Source organism: Trichomycterus rosablanca, chromosome 9 (genome assembly GCF_030014385.1).
Source record: "Trichomycterus rosablanca isolate fTriRos1 chromosome 9, fTriRos1.hap1, whole genome shotgun sequence".
NCBI lineage: Eukaryota > Metazoa > Chordata > Actinopteri > Siluriformes > Trichomycteridae > Trichomycterus > Trichomycterus rosablanca.
In genome coordinates this window covers 39,353,237-39,370,834 of record NC_085996.1, presented here as the reverse complement: position 1 = coordinate 39,370,834, position 17,598 = coordinate 39,353,237, and the positions used below count along the sequence as shown (strand labels likewise).

At 45.5% G+C, this 17,598-nt stretch overlaps 1 protein-coding gene across 9 annotated transcripts in view; it reads left to right on the top strand.

The window, feature by feature from the left end:
- The window catches only part of afdna (afadin, adherens junction formation factor a), a 130,928-nt gene that overhangs the window by 89,857 nt on the left and 23,473 nt on the right, over window positions 1–17,598 (top strand). For all 9 annotated transcript variants that reach the window (XM_063002415.1, XM_063002416.1, XM_063002414.1 and 6 more), the window contains 3 exons: window positions 1,933–2,013; window positions 16,861–16,926; window positions 17,011–17,084. In XM_063002415.1, coding sequence (XP_062858485.1) covers window positions 1,933–2,013; window positions 16,861–16,926; window positions 17,011–17,084 — 221 coding nt within the window. The remainder of the gene's footprint in view (window positions 1–1,932; window positions 2,014–16,860; window positions 16,927–17,010; window positions 17,085–17,598) is intronic.

The following is a 17,598-nucleotide window of genomic DNA, read 5'->3' as shown; positions in this document are numbered from 1 at the left end:
AGGGCCGGGCCTCGGCGACTCCAGGCTGAGCTCTGGCGGCTTTGATTTACGGCCTGGCTCAGTGCCAGACGGACCCGCCCACGCATCCCGGCGCTGCTGCGGTGAGGCTGAGCGCTCCTCAGATTCATCAGAGCCGCAGTAGCGCTGTTTTCCGATCGGTGCGAGCGACTTTGATCCTTGTTGAGGTCTAGCGGTGTGTCCCAGTCACTCCAGTAGTCCAGTAGGGAGCGAAGTCGTTGAGTTGTGGGGGAAATTCGGACTGTTTAGGGGGTCGTGAGTGACGCTCCATCACTACACAGGAAGTCATTGGGCCAAAAGTATTGGGACACCCCGTCTATGTGTTTCAGCCAGAACAGGTTTATTAAGGTCTAATAAAAATAAAATATGAAAAAGAGGTAGCTCATTGTTTAAGATACTAGAAATCAGAAGCTTGCTGGTTCAATCCCACTACCGCCAAGCTTCCACTGTTAAGCCCCTGAGCTTTGGATGAAAGCGTCTGCAAAGTGCCGTGGATGCAGATATGAATAACTCGATCATATAAACGACATGAATATGCCTCTAATTTTGCAGCAGCACTTTAGGGAAGGCCCTTTTCTGTACTGTGGCCTGCACAGGCTCTGGAATGAACCGGAACGTTAACTGATCGATCAGCGACCCAGCCATACAAATACAAATGCATTTTGTACTACTGATCGGGCACAAATTCCCACACACAGCCACTTTAAAGGCTGTTCTAGCTGAAGAGATGACAGGCCACTTGATTTCTTTACCAGACAAGCTCATGATCAGGCGTCCGAATACTTTTGGTCGGCATCTCTGCTTTTAACGCTTGATTTTTATGCAGAGATGCTTATGAAAGTATTAAACATATACTGACTGAACGCCTTAAATACTTACGGAAAGACTATGTACATCTACACGTATGGAAAAAGCCAAAATAGGAACAATCCTCAAGTTCGTGAATAAATTGGACGCATATGAACGCTTGGTTAGGACTTGCTCAAGGGCCCAACAGTGGCAACCTGGCTGTGGTGGGGCTTGAACCAGCGACCTTCAATTACTAGTCCAGTACCTTAACCACTAGGCTACAACTGCCCCTGACATCAGTTCACCTGACTTTGTCCCGGTGACCTTTTCAAAGCTCCTCCAATGAGACGAACTGTTTGATATGATGCAGTAAAAGCGACTCAGGCCATACAAACAAAACTTACCGTGACTTACTGTAGTAAAACAGCGAGTGAGGAATGTGATTAGTGGAGGAACTTATGAGCAGTAATAATGAAGAGAAGTTTAGTGCTCCTGTCTCCTTCTTTTACTACATTAAACCACGTTAAGCTTTATTCTGAACCAGAAGCGTTTTAGACTCTGGGAGAAGCTGATTCTGATTCTCACCATTTCTCAGAAGCTGGAGCTGTAACACAAGTTTAAAAGTGAAACAGGGAGGAGAATCCAGATAAACACAGATACATGTGGAGCTGTAACCCTGGATCTGCACCTTATTCCACACTGATGCAGATTCAGATCAGATTCACACGCTGATGAAGTGGAAAGCTCCCCTCTCTCTCTCTCTCTCTCTCTCTCTCTCTCTCTCTCCCCTCTCTCTCTCTCTCTCTCTCTCCCCTCTCTCTCTCTCTCTCTCTCTCTCTCCTCTCTCTCTCTCTCTCTCTCTCTCTGGCCCGTGTGGAAGCGAGCCCGCGGAGGCCCGCCGCCGTCTGGCGCTGACGTATGTGGCTTCCATTCTTGACTCCTCTCCAGCAGCCGCCGTTTCTCCCTGCGGTCGGCACAGTTCCGGGACGCAGAGGCGGCTTCAGGTCTTCCTCCTCCTCCTCGGGCTGGACGGGCCGGTGTACCGAGCGAGCTAACAGATCGAGCTCACGCTGAAGCAGGACGGCTACGTTCCACGCTAACGCTCTCGCTTGTGCTCTCTCCTAGCCAATGAGGAAGGAACCCGAAGTCGTGACGGTGACGCTGAAGAAGCACAATGGCATGGGGCTCAGCATCGTCGCCGCTAAGGTAAGGGGCGTCCTCGTCAGAGATGATCACTGTAGTGTGTGTGTGTGTGTGTGTGTAATTGTAATTGTAATATATTGAGAAAGCATTGGCGATTATGGTTTCCATTATTTTGGAGTGTGTGTGGTGGGCAGTGTGTGTGTGTGGTATGGATAGTGTGGGCATACTATGGTGTGTGTGTGTTTTTACCTTATTTTTTGCTTTTGCATCTACTATCGAGAATAAGCTGAGTATTCAGGTTTGTATGTACAAGTTGGGGGGTGTGTGTGTGTGTGTGTTAAGAATAAGTGTCGTATGCAGGTTTGTGTGTGCTATTTGGTGTGTGTGTGCGCGTTTGGTCGCATGTGCGTTTGGTTTAGAGTCTGTGTGTGTATACAGGTACGGGTATGAGAGTGTATCTGTATATGGGTATGTGTGTATGTTTGTGTTTATACAACAGGTAGTTCCGACCTCACAATCTGATTGGTTGAGAAGCGTTCTAACGGCCTTTTCACACCACAACCGTATTACTCCGCTGACGCGTTGCCAGTAACGACAAGCTTCATGCACACACACGTGCACGCAGGCGACACCGACTTTATTCCCGATCGCGTTTTAAATCCGTTATCTGATACACAATCTAGCGCACTGTGTAGGGAACATTAATGTGTTTGTGACACGAACAGTTATCTTAATAGCAGCTCCTAAGAGTTCTGTTATCACCCATAATCCTTTGGTGTGTGCGAGAGGTTTTTTATTTCTTTTTTTCCCTTCGGAGGTTCTTGCCTTCTTCTTCTTGTTGTTCTTACCTCCCTGAAATGAGTTTTTGCAACTTGGGATGTTTGCTTTGTAGTGTTAAACTTTATATTGGTTGTGGAACTACTTTTTGGCGGAAGGTTTTGTCAATATTAAAGCATATTTATTATGAAATTCAGGGCTTCTTTGATTTATTTTCTTTCTTTATTTTGTAAAAACTGTTGTATAAAAGCAATAGAATACTCGAGGTCGTGTGTTATCGCCAGTAACATCACGGTTGTAATGATCTACTGTACTCGCCTTCGCCTCGTGCCTGCTACCAAATCACAGCCGTGATGTTATTCGCGATAACACGCTCCCTCTCGTGTTCTATTGCTTAAGTATATGTTAATAAATGGGTAATATACAGGGGTTGGACAATGAAACTGAAACACCTGTCATTTTAGTGTGGGAGGTTTCATGGCTAAATTGGACCAGTCTGGTGGCCAATCTTCATTAATTGCACATTGCACCAGTAAGAGCAGAGTGTGAAGGTTCAATTAGCAGGGTAAGAGCACAGTTTTGCTCAAAATATTGCAATGCACACAACATTATGGGTGACATACCAGAGTTCAAAAGAGGACAAATTGTTGGTGCACGTCTTGCTGGCGCATCTGTGACCAAGACAGCAAGTCTTTGTGATGTATCAAGAGCCACGGTATCCAGGGTAATGTCAGCATACCACCAAGAAGGACAAACCACATCCAACAGGATTAACTGTGGACGCAAGAGGAAGCTGTCTGAAAGGGATGTTCGGGTGCTAACCCGGATCGTATCCAAAAAACATAAAACCACGGCTGCCCAAATCACGGCAGAATTAAATGTGCACCTCAACTCTCCTGTTTCCACCAGAACTGTCCGTCGGGAGCTCCACAGGGTCGATATACACGGCCGGGCTGCTATAGCCAAACCTTTGGTCACTCGTGCCGATGCCAAACGTCGGTTTCAATGGTGCAAGGAGCGCAAATCTTGGGCTGTGGACAATGTGAAACATGTATAGTTCTCTGAGGAGTCCACCTTTACTGTTTTCCCCACATCCGGGAGAGTTACGGTGTGGAGAAGCCCCAAAGAAGCGTACCACCCAGACTGTTGCATGCCCAGAGTGAAGCATGGGGGTGGATCAGTGATGGTTTGGGCTGCCATATCATGGCATTCCCTTGGCCCGATACTTGTGCTAGATGGGCGCGTCACTGCCAAGGACTACCGAACCATTCTGGAGGACCATGTGCATCCAATGGCGGTGCCGTGTATCAGGATGACAATGCACCAATACACACAGCAAGACTGGTGAAAGATTGGTTTGATGAACATGAAAGTGAAGTTGAACATCTCCCATGGCCTGCACAGTCACCAGATCTAAATATTATTGAGCCACTTTGGGGTGTTTTGGAGAAGCGAGTCAGGAAACGTTTTCCTCCACCAGCATCACGTAGTGACCTGGCCACTATCCTGCAAGAAGAATGGCTTAAAATCCCTCTGACCACTGTGCAGGACTTGTATATGTCATTTCCAAGACGAATTGACGCTGTATTGGCCGCAAAAGGAGGCCCTACACCATACTAATAAATTATTGTAGTCTAAAACCAGGTGTTTCAGTTTCATTGTCCAACCCCTGTATATACTATTCTTTTACAAGCACACTCAAGAATAAGTCAAGTATTCAGGTTTGTGTGTGTGTGTTTATCTATACTTTTACTAGTACTGTCAAGAGTAAGTCAAGTATGCAGGTTTGTGTGTGCTATATGGGGTGTGTGTGTATGTATGCAGTGTGTGTTTTACCTATAGTTTCACTAGTATGGTCAAGAATAAGTTGAGTAAGCAGGGTTGTGTGTGTGAGAGAGAGAGAGATTGTGTGTGTGTGTGTGTTAAGAATAAGTTTCGTATGCAGGTGTGTGTGTGCTATTTGGTGTGTGTGTGTGTGTTTTACCTATACTTTTACAAGTACCATCAAGAGTATGCAGGTGTGTGTGTGTGTGTATGTATTTAGGTTTGTGTGTGCTATTTGGGGTGTGTGTTTGGTTGTGTGTGTGTGTGGCTCCTGTGCAGGAGTAAAGCAGGAAGGGTTTTTGTTGTGGGCTGCGTAAAACTTCATTATTTTTAAGCTTATTATTTACTTTAATTTGTCTCTGCATCTCCATGAACTTTTTTAAATGATTCACCGACACTTTTATTTATCTGTAGGATTGATTCAGTTCTGTGGTTTGAGCTCGGGAGTGGCACCTTCATTTATTTATCCAATTTAAATTATTTTCTTTATTTCTTTTGGTAGGTTGTTTTTACTTGTAGTAAAAAAAGCAGAAGAAAGTTAAACAGTAGAAGAAAGAAATAGAAACGTACCTCTAAAAGTTATTATTATAATTAAAGCTAAAACCCGACCCAGTTGGGATTAAGTGTCGAGTTTTTCGGTCTGCTGGCGTTTACGATCGTCTTTAAACTGAAAGCGTGCAGGCAGGCGCTGCTCTCATCCAGATGTGACGGGGGGGTGTGAGGGGGAGCGACTCCTGTTTGTTCTCCAGGAAACAAAAACACCAGAAGTAGAAGAAGGGAAATAAAAGCGCAGGCAGGTCCTCCCCTGTTTGTGTACGTTCTATTTTGAAGGTGTGAGTGGTGCTCGGGGAGGGACGGGGGGGGTGGTCGGGAGGAGGACGGAGGGGAGGGAGCGGCGGGGAGGTGGATCCACACTCAGAACAGTAATGATCGGTTTGTCCCGGTGTGGAGCAGCAGCTGTGGAGGTTCACGCAGACTCTGCTGTATCATGTAGCGGCGTGCTGGTGCAGGAGATTCGACCCGATTCCATCCGATTATCTACCTGTATCCACGTTCCCAGGGTTCCAGCACCATGTGGTTCTCCGTGGTGGGCAGGAAAGACCAGTCGGTAAGGTGTGTGTGTGTGTGTGTGTGTGTGTGTGTGTGTGTGTGTGTGTGTGTGTGTGTGTGTGTGTGCTGGTCGACTCTGGAGTAGGAGCACAGTCAGAACTTTTCGTTCCATTCCCTGGAGTCCCTGGTTTAGATTCTGGGAGTTTGAATTCGCTGTTCAAACCGTTTCAGCTCCTTTGCTTGACCTGCTGTTTGAGTGTGTTTGTGTGTTTGTGTGTGTGTGTGTGTGTGTGTGTGTGTATGCTGTTTGTGGTGTGTGTGTGTGTGTGTGTTATACCTGTACTTAAGTTGAGTATGCAGGGTCATGTGTGTTATTTAGTGTGTGTTGATGTATGTGTTGGTGTGTGTGATTGTGTGTGTGTTTTTTTGTTTGTGGTGTGTGTGTGTGTGTTTGTTGGTGTGAGTGTGTGTGTGTGTGTGATTTTGTTTGTTTGTGTGTGTTGGAGTGATTGTGTCTGTGTGTGTGATTTTTGTGTTTCGTGGTGTGTGTGTGATTGTGTGTGATTTTGTTTGTTTGTGTGAGTGTGTGTGTGTGTGTGTGTGTGATTTTTGTGTTTCGTGGTGTGTGTGATTGTGTGTGATTGTGTGATTTTGTTTGTTTGTGTGTGTTGGTGTGAGTGTGTGTGTGTGTGATTTTTGTGTTTCGTGGTGTGTGTGATTGTGTGTGATTTTGTTTGTTTGTGTGTGTTGGTGTGAGTGTGTGTGTGTGTGTGTGATTTTTGTGTTTCGTGGTGTGTGTGTGATTTTGTTTGTGTGTGTCGGTGTGAGTTTGTGTGTGTGTTTGTGTTTCGTTGTGTGTGTGATTTTGTTTCGTTGTGTGTGTGATTTTGTTTGTGTGTTGGTGTGTGTGTGTGTGATTTTGTTTGTTTGTGTGTTGGTGTGAGTGTGTGTGTGTGTGTGTGTGTGTGTGTGTGATTTTGTTTAAGTGTGTGTGTGTGTGTGTGTGTGTGTGTGTGTGTGTGTGTGTGTGTGAGAGAGAGAGAGAGAGATTGTGTGTGTTACACCTATACCATTACAAATACTATCAAGAGTAAGTTGAGTATACAGGTTGTGTGTGTGTGTGTGTTTGTTTGTTGGTGTGTGTGTGTTATAGTAGAATCCAGAATAAGTTGAGTTTGTTGTGTGTGTGTGTGTGTGTGTGTGTGTGTGTGTGTGTGTGTGTGTGTGTGTGTGTGTTGCTCTGTAGTCGGTGTTTTTGAGGAGAACAGTAACGCTTGGCTTGTTTGCTCAGTAATGTTCAGTGTATCGTACCGCTGTACAGCTGTGTGTATATGGGTGTGGGTGTGTTTATGTGTGTGTATATGGGTGTGTGTGTGTGTGTGTGTGTGTGTGTGTGTGTGTGTGTGTGTGTGTGTGTGTGTGTGTGTGTGTGTGTGTGAATGATTGGGTATAAGTGTGTTTCTGCATGTGTGTATTAGTGTGTGTAAGTATATGGATATGAGTGTATGGGTATGAGGAGATGCGTGTGTGTATATGGGTATGAGTGTATGGGTATGACTGTGTGTGTGCATGAGTGTGTGTATATGGGTATGAGTGTATGGGTATGACTGTGTGTGTGTGCATGAGTGTGTGTATATGGGTGTAATTGTGTGCGTGCGTGTGTGTGTGTGAGAAAATAGCTCCTATGGGACGGGGGGGATATCCTGAACCCACACACTCAGCTACTGTGGGGTGTGTGTGTGTGTTTGGGGTGTTTCTGTAGCCTCCAGCTGAACTTTAGCCCTGATGATGATCCTCCTCCAGATGTGGAGGAACGTCAGCTTTATAAACCTGTGCAGATTTTGCTGTTTGCTGTAGTTTGGAGTGTTCGGATATGGGTGTGGGTGTAGGGGTGTGTGTGTAGTGTGTGTGTAGTGTGTGGGTGTGTGTGCACTGTCGCTTCCCTCTGTAGACGTCCCAGCGCTCTTGTGTACGCCGCACTAACAATAGGAGGATGTGGCTACATCTCAGAGCTCTGCACTTCCTGAAGCTCAGGAGATGAAGGAGAACGTCTGAAGAAAGCTGAACCTGTCAGTACTGGAATGTCAGGCAGGATAAAAACATGCCGTAATGGAGAGAATGGAATGTGTTCGAATCCCACCTGTGCTAAAACGCTCTATGTAGACTAAAACCACTTCTGTCCTCCTTAAGTGACCGTATCAGGTCGCTTCGGCCATCAGACCAGGCCCAGATCAGTTTACCAGTCATGTCTGTGTAGACGAGGTACAGAGCAGCGGTAGCTTAGCGGTTACGGTACTGGACTAGTAACCCGACTGTTGGACCCCTGAGCTACACCCTTAACCCTTCAGTAGCCTTGGTACATCCTGAATGAATCCTTCAGCTCTATTAGATTATACAGTGTGGACGGACAGACTGACCGACGTGTTTCAGCCACAACGGTTCCTAACAGGTGTAATAAATCAATTATATTAAAAATATCTAACTTTGCAGTAACAGGTTAGGGAAGGTCCTCTCTCTAAATTCAAGAAGAAAAGCTCCGTTTAAAGAAACTCCTGTCCTGATCTCAGCCCAACTCAACAGCTCACCACACAAATGCTGCCATCTTTAGACGGGCACAAATTCCCACCCACAGACACGCTGTCTTGTGAGGAGCTCCTGTTGTTTTATAGATGATTTAATAACATTTGTTTTAAAATATAATGTCAATTCTTTTCTGTTCTTTCTTTTCTTTCTTGTTTCTTTTCTGTTATTTCTTCTTTTCTGTTCTTTCTTTCTTATTTCTTTTATGTTCTTTCTTTCTTTTTTGTTCTTTTATCTGTTCTTTTTTCTTTTCTGTTGTTTTATATTGTTCTTTCTTCTTTCTTTTCTGTTCTTTCTTTTTTGTTCCTTCTTTTTTTTCTTTCTTTTTTCTTTCTTATTGTTTCTTTTATGTGTTTTTTTTCTTTTTTGTTCTTTTATCTGTTCTTTTTTCTTTTCTGTTGTTTTACATTGTTCTTTTTTCTTATTTTTCTTTTCTGTTCTTTCTTTATTTTTTGTTCTTTCTTTTCTTTCTGTCTTTCTTTTCTTTCTTATTACTTTTCTGTTATTTCTTCTTCTTTTCTGTTCTTTTATATTGTTCTTTTTTCTTTTCTTTTCTTTCTTATTATTTCTTTTCTGTAATTTCTTCTTCTCTTCTGTTCTTTCTTTCTTTTTTGTTGTTTCTTTAGCTGTTAAACAGAAGCGTTTGTTCCGTTTAGCATCATTATTTTATCCGTACAGCTCTATAACGAGTCCGTGCACGGTCCCACATTCTTCTCTCTGGTGTAAATCCCTCACAGGAAGCTCCGGGTTTGGTGGACGGGTTCGGTATGTATCCTGAGCTGAGGTAGGTTTAGATGAAACAGAAGAGGATCAGTGCGGACTTTTCATTTCCTGTAGGAAGAGTCAGGGCTGATCGTCAGGGCTGATCGTCTGGGCTGATCGTCTGGGCTGATCGTCAGGGCTGATCGTCTGGGCTGATCGTCTGGGCTGATCGTCAGGGCTCTTGGGTTCTGCTTGTTTACCTCCTCAGTAATTATTAGGATGTTGGACTGTGTATATGGGTACACAGGGTCCCTCGTGTTCCCTACACACTGATCACATGATCCGGGCTATAAGGGAACTTCAGTGGGTCGAATCCCTTCGTTCGGGTTGGAGGAGAACTCCCGTCTGTGTGGATTTGCATGTTCTGAGGGTTGGTTTGGGATCTGAACATTATGCAAACCTGCTCTGAGCTTTCAGCTCTTCAGTTTCTCACGCTGAAGCTATTTCACAGTTCTGTTAAAATAAAATCCTGAATCATGAATACAGCGTGTGAACCTCTGCTGTACCCACTAGTGTGTGTGTGTGTGTGTGTGTGTGAACCTCTGCTGTACCCGCTGGCGTGTGTGTGTGTGTGTGTGTGAACCTCTGCTGTACCCGCTGGCGTGTGTGTGTGTGTGTGTGTGTGAACCTCTGCTGTACCCACTAGTGTGTGTGTGTGTGTGAACCTCTGCTGTACCCGCTGGCGTGTGTGTGTGTGTGTGTGTGTGTGTGTGAACCTCTGCTGTACCCGCTGGTGTGTGTGTGTGTGTGAACCTCTGCTGTACCCGCTGGCGTGTGTGTGTGTGTGTGTGTGAACCTCTGCTGTACCCACTAGTGTGTGTGTGTGTGTGTGTGTGTGAACCTCTGCTGTACCCACTAGTGTGTGTGTGTGTGTGAACCTCTGCTGTACCCGCTGGCGTGTGTGTGTGTGTGTGTGTGTGTGTGTGAACCTCTGCTGTACCCGCTGGTGTGTGTGTGTGTGTGAACCTCTGCTGTACCCGCTGGCGTGTGTGTGTGTGTGTGTGTGTGAACCTCTGCTGTACCCACTAGTGTGTGTGTGTGTGTGTGTGTGTGAACCTCTGCTGTACCCGCTGGCGTGTGTGTGTGTGTGTGTGTGAACCTCTGCTGTACCCGCTGGTGTGTGTGTGTGTGTGAACCTCTGCTGTACCCGCTGGCGTGTGTGTGAACCTCTGCTGTACCCGCTGGTGTGTGTGTGTGTGTGTGTGTGTGTGTGAACCTCTGCTGTACCCGCTGGCGTGCGTGTGTGCGTGTGTGCGTGTGTGTGTGTGTGTGTGTGTGTGTGAACCTCTGCTGTACCCGCTGGTGTGTGTGTGTGTGTGTGTGTGTGTGTGTGAACCTCTGCTGTACCCGCTGGCGTGTGTGTGTGTGTGTGTGAACCTCTGCTGTACCCGCTGGTGTGTGTGTGTGTGTGAACCTCTGCTGTACCCGCTGGCGTGTGTGTGTGTGTGTGTGTGTGAACCTCTGCTGTACCCGCTGGTGTGTGTGTGTGTGTGAACCTCTGCTGTACCCGCTGGCGTGTGTGTGTGTGTGTGTGTGTGTGAACCTCTGCTGTACCCGCTGGTGTGTGTGTGTGTGTGTGTGTGTGTGTGTGTGTGTGTGTGTGTGTGTGTGTGTGTGTGAACCTCTGCTGTACCCGCTAGCGTGTTAATGTGAAACCCTCGACGCATCAAGTGTCTGAATCCCAACAAATCTTCATATAGGATTTAAACATTTATAAATCACACTCAGAAACAATCTGCCAAGAGAATGTTTTTAATTTGTGGTGTCCAAATATTTCCCCCATTAGTTCTTTCTTTCTTTCTTTCTTTCTTTCTTTCTTTCTTTCTTTCTTTCTTTCTTTCTTTCTTTCTTTCTTTCTTATTTTTTTATTTTTTTATTATTTTATATTCATTTTCTTTCTTTATTATTTTATGTTCATTTTCTTTCTTTATTATTTTCTTTCTTTCTTTATTAATTATTTTCTTTCTTTTCTTTTTCTTTCTTTCTTTATTATTTTTTTTATTCTTTATTTATTTAATTTTTCTTTCTTTCTTTTTTCTCCTTTCTTTTTTCTTTATTTATTATTTTCTTTCTTTATTTACTTATTTATTATTTTCTTTCTTATCTGTCCTTCTTCTGTTCTGTTAAATAAAATCCTGACTCATGAACACAGCGCCTGAACCTCGGCTGTACCCGCTAGCGTGTGCGTGTGAACCCCTGGACGCCGGCGCGGGTGTCGTGTGTCCGAATCCCGCCGAATCGGCAGCACAAAAGAAAACAAAGAGCGTCTCGGTTCTGAGCAGCTCGGCGTCGGTGCGGTGGTGCCGGAGGAAGTGCAGGTCAGATTCCTGGCGGCTTGGCGGCCGGCCTCGGTGTGGTCAGTGAGAGGGTTCTGGGGGATTTCAGGCCAGTCTGGCTCAATACTCGTCCTGTTAGAGCGTTATTATCTCCAAATTCCTCAGGAAGGAGGAGACGCTCCCTCAGGACGTGTGGAACATGTCCCTCCTCCTCCTCCTCCGTGTCAAAAACGTCCCGTCGGGAGGAGACAGTGACACTCACGCTGCTGGTTTATAACAGACGTTAATCTATTAAGCGTTGTTAAGATGAAGAGGAGCGTACGGGTGAGTTCAGCTCTATATTCCTCACTGGCTTTTTAAGAGGGTGAACATGAGGTACCTGTCCAGGGGGGCGTGATGATACGAGATTATTTTACTTCTAAATCTACAGCGATTAATTTTTTTACCCACATGGGGCGTATTTGATTAGTCTCGCTGACCACGCACGTCTAATGTTATCCAGCTCTGTACATGTTTTGTTAGCCCCCTTTCATGCTGTTCTTCAATGGTCAGGACCCCCACAGAGCAGGTATTATTTAGGTGGTGGATGATTCTCAGCACTGCAGTGACACTGACATGGTGGTGGTGTGTTAGTGTGTGTTGTGCTGGTATGAGTGGATCAGACACAGCAGCGCTGCTGGAGTTTTTAAACACCGTGTCCACTCACTGTCCACTCTATTAGACACTCCTACCTGGTCAGTCCACCTTGTAGATGTAAAGTCAGAGACGATCGCTCATCTATTGCTGCTGTTTGAGTCGGTCATCTTCTAGACCTTCATCAGTGGTCACAGGACGCTGCCCACGGGGCGCTGTTGGCTGGGTATTTTTGGTTGGTGGACTATTCTCAGTCCAGCAGTGACAGTGAGGTGTTTAAAAAGTCCAGCAGCGCTGCTGTGTCTGATCCACTCATACCAGCACAACACACACTAACACACCACCACCATGTCAGTGTCACTGCAGTGCTGAGAATCATCCACCACCTAAATAATACCTGCTCTGTGGTGGTCCTGACCATTGAAGAACAGGGTGAAAGGGGGCTAAGAATGCATGTAGAGAAACAGATGGACTACAGTCAGTAATTGTAGAACTACAAAGTGCTTCTATATGGTAAGTGGAGCTTTTGTAAGTGGTACATGGAGTGAAAGTTGGTTTTAGAATTGTAAGTTCTGTGCCTGCCCAGCTAATCATTCCTTTGCCACCTCGGACGTCATCTGGGGTGACATTTATCTCGGGTGTGTTCGGATCTATAATGCACTGCTTCGTGTTTGCACTGTGGTGTTAGTGGTGAGGTCGGTGGCGTAAATGGATGCCAGTAATGCTTGGCGCTTGTGTGGTTGTTTTTCCCGGGCCGGTTCGTCACCCTCCTAAATCCGGCCGCTTACTCCGAACTCATTAAACGATAAACACCAGTTTGCACCAGTTCCTCACCCAGTGTATTCACCTGTAAAATAAGTTCCAGCTCCGTGCCGGCGGCCAGCGTGAGGTTCTTCTCAACCAGTTAGACTTTAATCTGCCACGCATTTGCATTCGGAGCCTCCAGATGAAAAACACTCCCAGAATTCATCTTTTATAATGTGTTACTGGTGCATTTACAGAGTGGATTCATTTCTCCAGGATTACAGCAGATACCAGATGTTTGTTTCTGCTCTGAATTCTGCACACATGAGACGTTCAACCGTACCTGTAATCTGTAACGTACAGAACCAGAACATGAGGATCTTCTGCCTGATACGCTGTCAAACTGGTTCTTATTCCCTGAGTCCTGTGGTATCTGGTACCAAGACGTTATGAGCAGATCGTCCAGCCTGAAATGTCCTGGTACCTGGTGCCATCATTCAGTGGGTGAACGATGCACCCGTGCCCAGCCGTCCACATGATCATGGAGGAAACTGGATTGGTCAGATCAGTCGATCTTCCATCTTTCTTTCTTTATAAGGACAAATTTATAGGGACAAATCTGTCTGTCTTTTTTTCTGTCTGTCTCTCTTTCATTTCTTTCTGTCTGTCTGTCTTTATGTCTGTCTTTCTTTCTTCATAAGGACAAATCTGTCTGTCTTTCTGTTTGTCTGTGTTTCTTTCGGTCTGTCTGTCTTTCTTTCATTTTTGTCTGTCTTTCTTTTATTTTTTCTTTCTTTCTGTCTGTCTCTGTGTCTTTATTCATTTTTTTTGTGTCTGTCGATCTGTCTGTTTTTTTTCTGTATTTCTGTCTTTCTATCTGTCTGTCTTTCATTTCATTCTTACTGTCTGTCTCTCTGTCTTTCTTTCTGTCTGTTTTTCTTTCTCTGTCTGTCTCTCTTTCTGTCTTTCTCTCTGTCTGTTTTTTCTGTATTTCTGTCTCTTTTTTCTGTCTTACTTTTTTCTGTCTCTCTTTCTATCTTTCTTTTCCTTTTTTTAACTGTTTTTCTGTCTGTCTGTCTCATTTTCTTTCAGTCTCTCTTCCTTTCTTTCTTTCATTAATTTTTTTTATTTCTTTTTTCTGTCTCTCTGTCTGTCTTTCTCTCTTTTTTCTGTTTGTCTGTGTCTGTCTTTTTTCTTTGTATTTCCTTCTTTCTGTCTTTCTTTCTTGGTCTTCTTTCTATCTATCTGTCTGTCTTTTTTCTTTGTCTTTCTTTCTGTCTTTCTGTCTGTCTCTCTCTGTCTGTCTTTCTTTCTTTTTCTTCACACATATCCGCTATTTGAGCCACAGTAAGCCCCTCTGTTGGTCCACACCAGCCACCATGACCTTCATGTTCTCTGGCATCAATGAGCACTGGCCGCCCAACCACCTGTCACTGGGTACCCGCTGTGCTGTTACAGAGATACCTCAACCCGGTCTGGTCTTGTGGACCGTCTGTGGTGCTACTCATCACACGTCCCAACGGCTCTCAGTTTAATACAGGGCTGGGGAACGTGAGGGCCGGGCATTGTCCTCCACCAGAAGGAACCCAGGCCCCGGTGCTCGTCTTGCTGTTGGGTTGATACACTGCTTTGGCCCCCAGGTTGGGACCTTGGGTAACAAGCATGTCCTGGTAACTCCTCCTTGCTCTTGAGTCTCATTGCGTGTTGAATACTCTTAGAGAAGTGAATTGGGGTGAAATCAATAACAATACTGTCGACCGTGGGTCCTGCAAACCAGCGTAGACGCCAAGTTGAATAGTTGCTCTGCTTTTGAAATGAAATTTGAATATCCAAATATCACCTGAATGTATCTGCTGTTTATTCAAACCATGTGAAGCATAAAAGAGGGATTATTTGCATTTTCTGCTCATGCAGTCAGTCACACCGGTGCTTTACCAGAACATAGAAGTAACAGGACAAACAGCTTTTTAAGTCTAAAATACAGGTTGCCCTTGGGTGCCCTGTTGCCATCGCTTGGCACAACAGATCTAATATAACAGACAAAACAAAAATAGAGATGCAGCCTGGCATACAAAACTAATCTCCGGGACAGGATGTTACTGCCACTTAGTTAAGATAAAGAGATTATCACTCAAAATTAAGGCGCCTCAGTAGGAGCATTATAAGGGATCTGAGAATTTAGACACGCCCTCTTCTCGGGAGTGTAGGACGGATTTTACATGGACCTTAGGAGGTGCAATCAATGTCAAATATAAACTGTAGGTGTGAAAAGTGACCAAAAAGTGACTCAAGTTCGAATCCCAGCGATGTATTGGTGCCTGTTTGGGGTGTTTATGTTCCATTAAGGTCGGCATAGACACCAAATCACAAAATATTCGTTATAATCAACCTAAACTCCTAAGGCGACCTTGAGAAGGTGCACAAGGATTTGGGACGAGGCCTGTACGTTCCAGTTACCCACCTGTCTGTCTGTGTCACACTACCACAAAAATACACAGTATGAACCAACAGAGAGGGTCTTGTGTTGAGAATATGCACCAATCAGGCATAACATTATGACCAGCTTCCTAATATTGTGTTGGTCGCCCTTCTGCTGCCGAGACAGCCCTGCAACTGAGCTGCTCTGTGTATTCTGACACCTTTCTATCAGAACCAGCATGAACTTCTCCAGCAATCTAAGCTACAGGAGCTCGTCTGTTGGATCGGACCACACGGGCATCAATGAGTCTTGGCTGCCCATGACCCTGACGCAGATTTACCACTGTTCCTTCGATAGATACTGAGCACTGCAGACCGGGACACACCCCACAAGAGCTGCATTTTTGGAGACGCTCTGACCCAGTCGTCTAGCCGTCACAATCTGGCCCTCAGATCCTCACGCTCGTCCGTTTTTCCTTTCGCCGTGATGAAGAGATAATCAGTGTTATTCACTTCACCTGTCAGTGGTCGTAATGTTATGCCTGGTCGGTGTATTTGAAACAATACATCTATAGGAAGTGATGTATTAGTAAGGGGGAAGATTACTGAAGCTCGAGGATAGAAGAGGGCTTTATGTGCTTCGCTCCGGGGCAGGAAATGCTTCTCATCAGATTTAGAAAGTGCTTTGATGTACAGAAGGGGAAAACCCGGTAATGAGAGAGTAAAACGTCATGAATGAACGACGTACAGTACGATGGAGCGAGTGATCTGGGAGCTGAATAACTGGAGGCTTTGTGGTGATGTGTTTTGGTGATTAGCGACACAAAGCGCTCTTGTATCTGGCGTTCCTCGAACCTAATCAGGAACGATCCCAACTTATCAGGACTTGCTTTGTTGTGTCCCATCTTTTCTTATTTACTATCGATGACGTTCAAGTCGTATGGCCGCTCAAGTGGCGCAGCGTTAAAGTACGCTAGCGCACCAGAGTTGGGGTTTCGAATACATCGTATCGAATCTCAGCTCTGCCTCTCCGACTGGGCTGGGCGGCTGCATGAACAACGATTGGCTGTTGTTCAGGGTTAGGGGTAAAAAAAAGTCGGATCGTAGGTCCTCATAACCGGTGCGACTGCGGCCCCTGCTGGCTGACTGATGGCGCCTGCACAGGGCTGAGGAATAATGCTGATGGGAGTGTGGCCCTCCGTACACGGTGCCCGTCGGTGTACGAACTCGACTCGTGCAGGTGAAAAATGCAGTCTGTACTGACTGTACGTGCCGGAGGGGGCGCATGTCAGTTGACAGGCGGTGAAGCGTGAAGCGGTGAAGCGTCGAATCAGTATAGAGGAGCAATCAGGGGAACTGGATACGCTGTTAATCAGGTTATTAAAGAATCTGCTTGAACTGTTTGACCTCTGGGTGGCGCTGTCACATAAAACGAATCTAAAACTCTCCCCGTCTCCTCTCCCCCCCCGACTCAAAACATTAACGTTCAAGTTTTTATATAAACGCGGTGGCTCCAGAATAACGGAAACTAGACTTCAGAGGGAAGTGGGTATGTTTAATGTAAAGAAGTATAATAATCTTCCTGTTAGGATTATAAACCGGTGAGTTAAATCACGACACTGTGGACGATAGATCATTAATCACTCAGATAATGTGGAATTGTTAGTAATCAGGAGCTTTTATTATTATATTATTATTTCTTTTATTATTAAAGACTCTGGCCCCGTGTTTGTGTGTTTTCTAATCCATTTGGCCCCCAAAAAGAAAAGTTTGGACACCCCTGGTGTAATAGAACGAAAGCGAGTGATTAACCGGTGATGGTGTGTGTTTGTGTGTGTTGGAACAGGGCGCCGGTCAGGAGAAGCTGGGCATTTACATCAAGTCGGTGGTGAAGGGCGGAGCCGCAGATGTGGTGAGTAAAGTCTGAGCACGTGGACGAGCGACGGCGGCTTCACCTCACGTCGTGACGCTCATCGTTCGTGTGTTTTTGTTTCAGGACGGACGTCTGGCTGCTGGAGATCAGCTCCTCAGTGTGGATGGAAGAAGTTTGGTGGGACTTTCTCAAGAGAGGTACGTTTCCCATGAAGCAAAGCGAAAGTAACAGTAAAACAGAAAGCGGTTTTAAGGAAAAGCAGCGAGATGCTGTGCTGTCGACCTGCCGGGCGCCCACACAGACACGATTGGTCTGGCTGTGTGTCTGTAGGGGAAGGAAACGGTCACTTCTGATGTCTGAATGACCATGCAGTGTTGCCTCTACCCACTACCGCTAAGATCCGGGAGTCGAATCTAAAGCAGTGCTATCTGCCAGTCCGGCGTCTACACAGACACGATTGGCCACGTCTGAGGAGTGGGAATAGCCGAACAGTATAGCCATCGGGAGGTGCGCTCACAATGCCAGTCCCAAGCTTGGATAGAAATAGGAAGGTTGCCCCAGGAAGGGCATCCGGGTGCATATATACAGTGTGCAAAAAAGTCTGTGCCAATTATGCATCTGACATAATAATAATAATAATAATAATAATAAAAATAATAAAAATGGGAGCAGTAGGGTATCTATTCTTATAAACAATATATACAGATATAT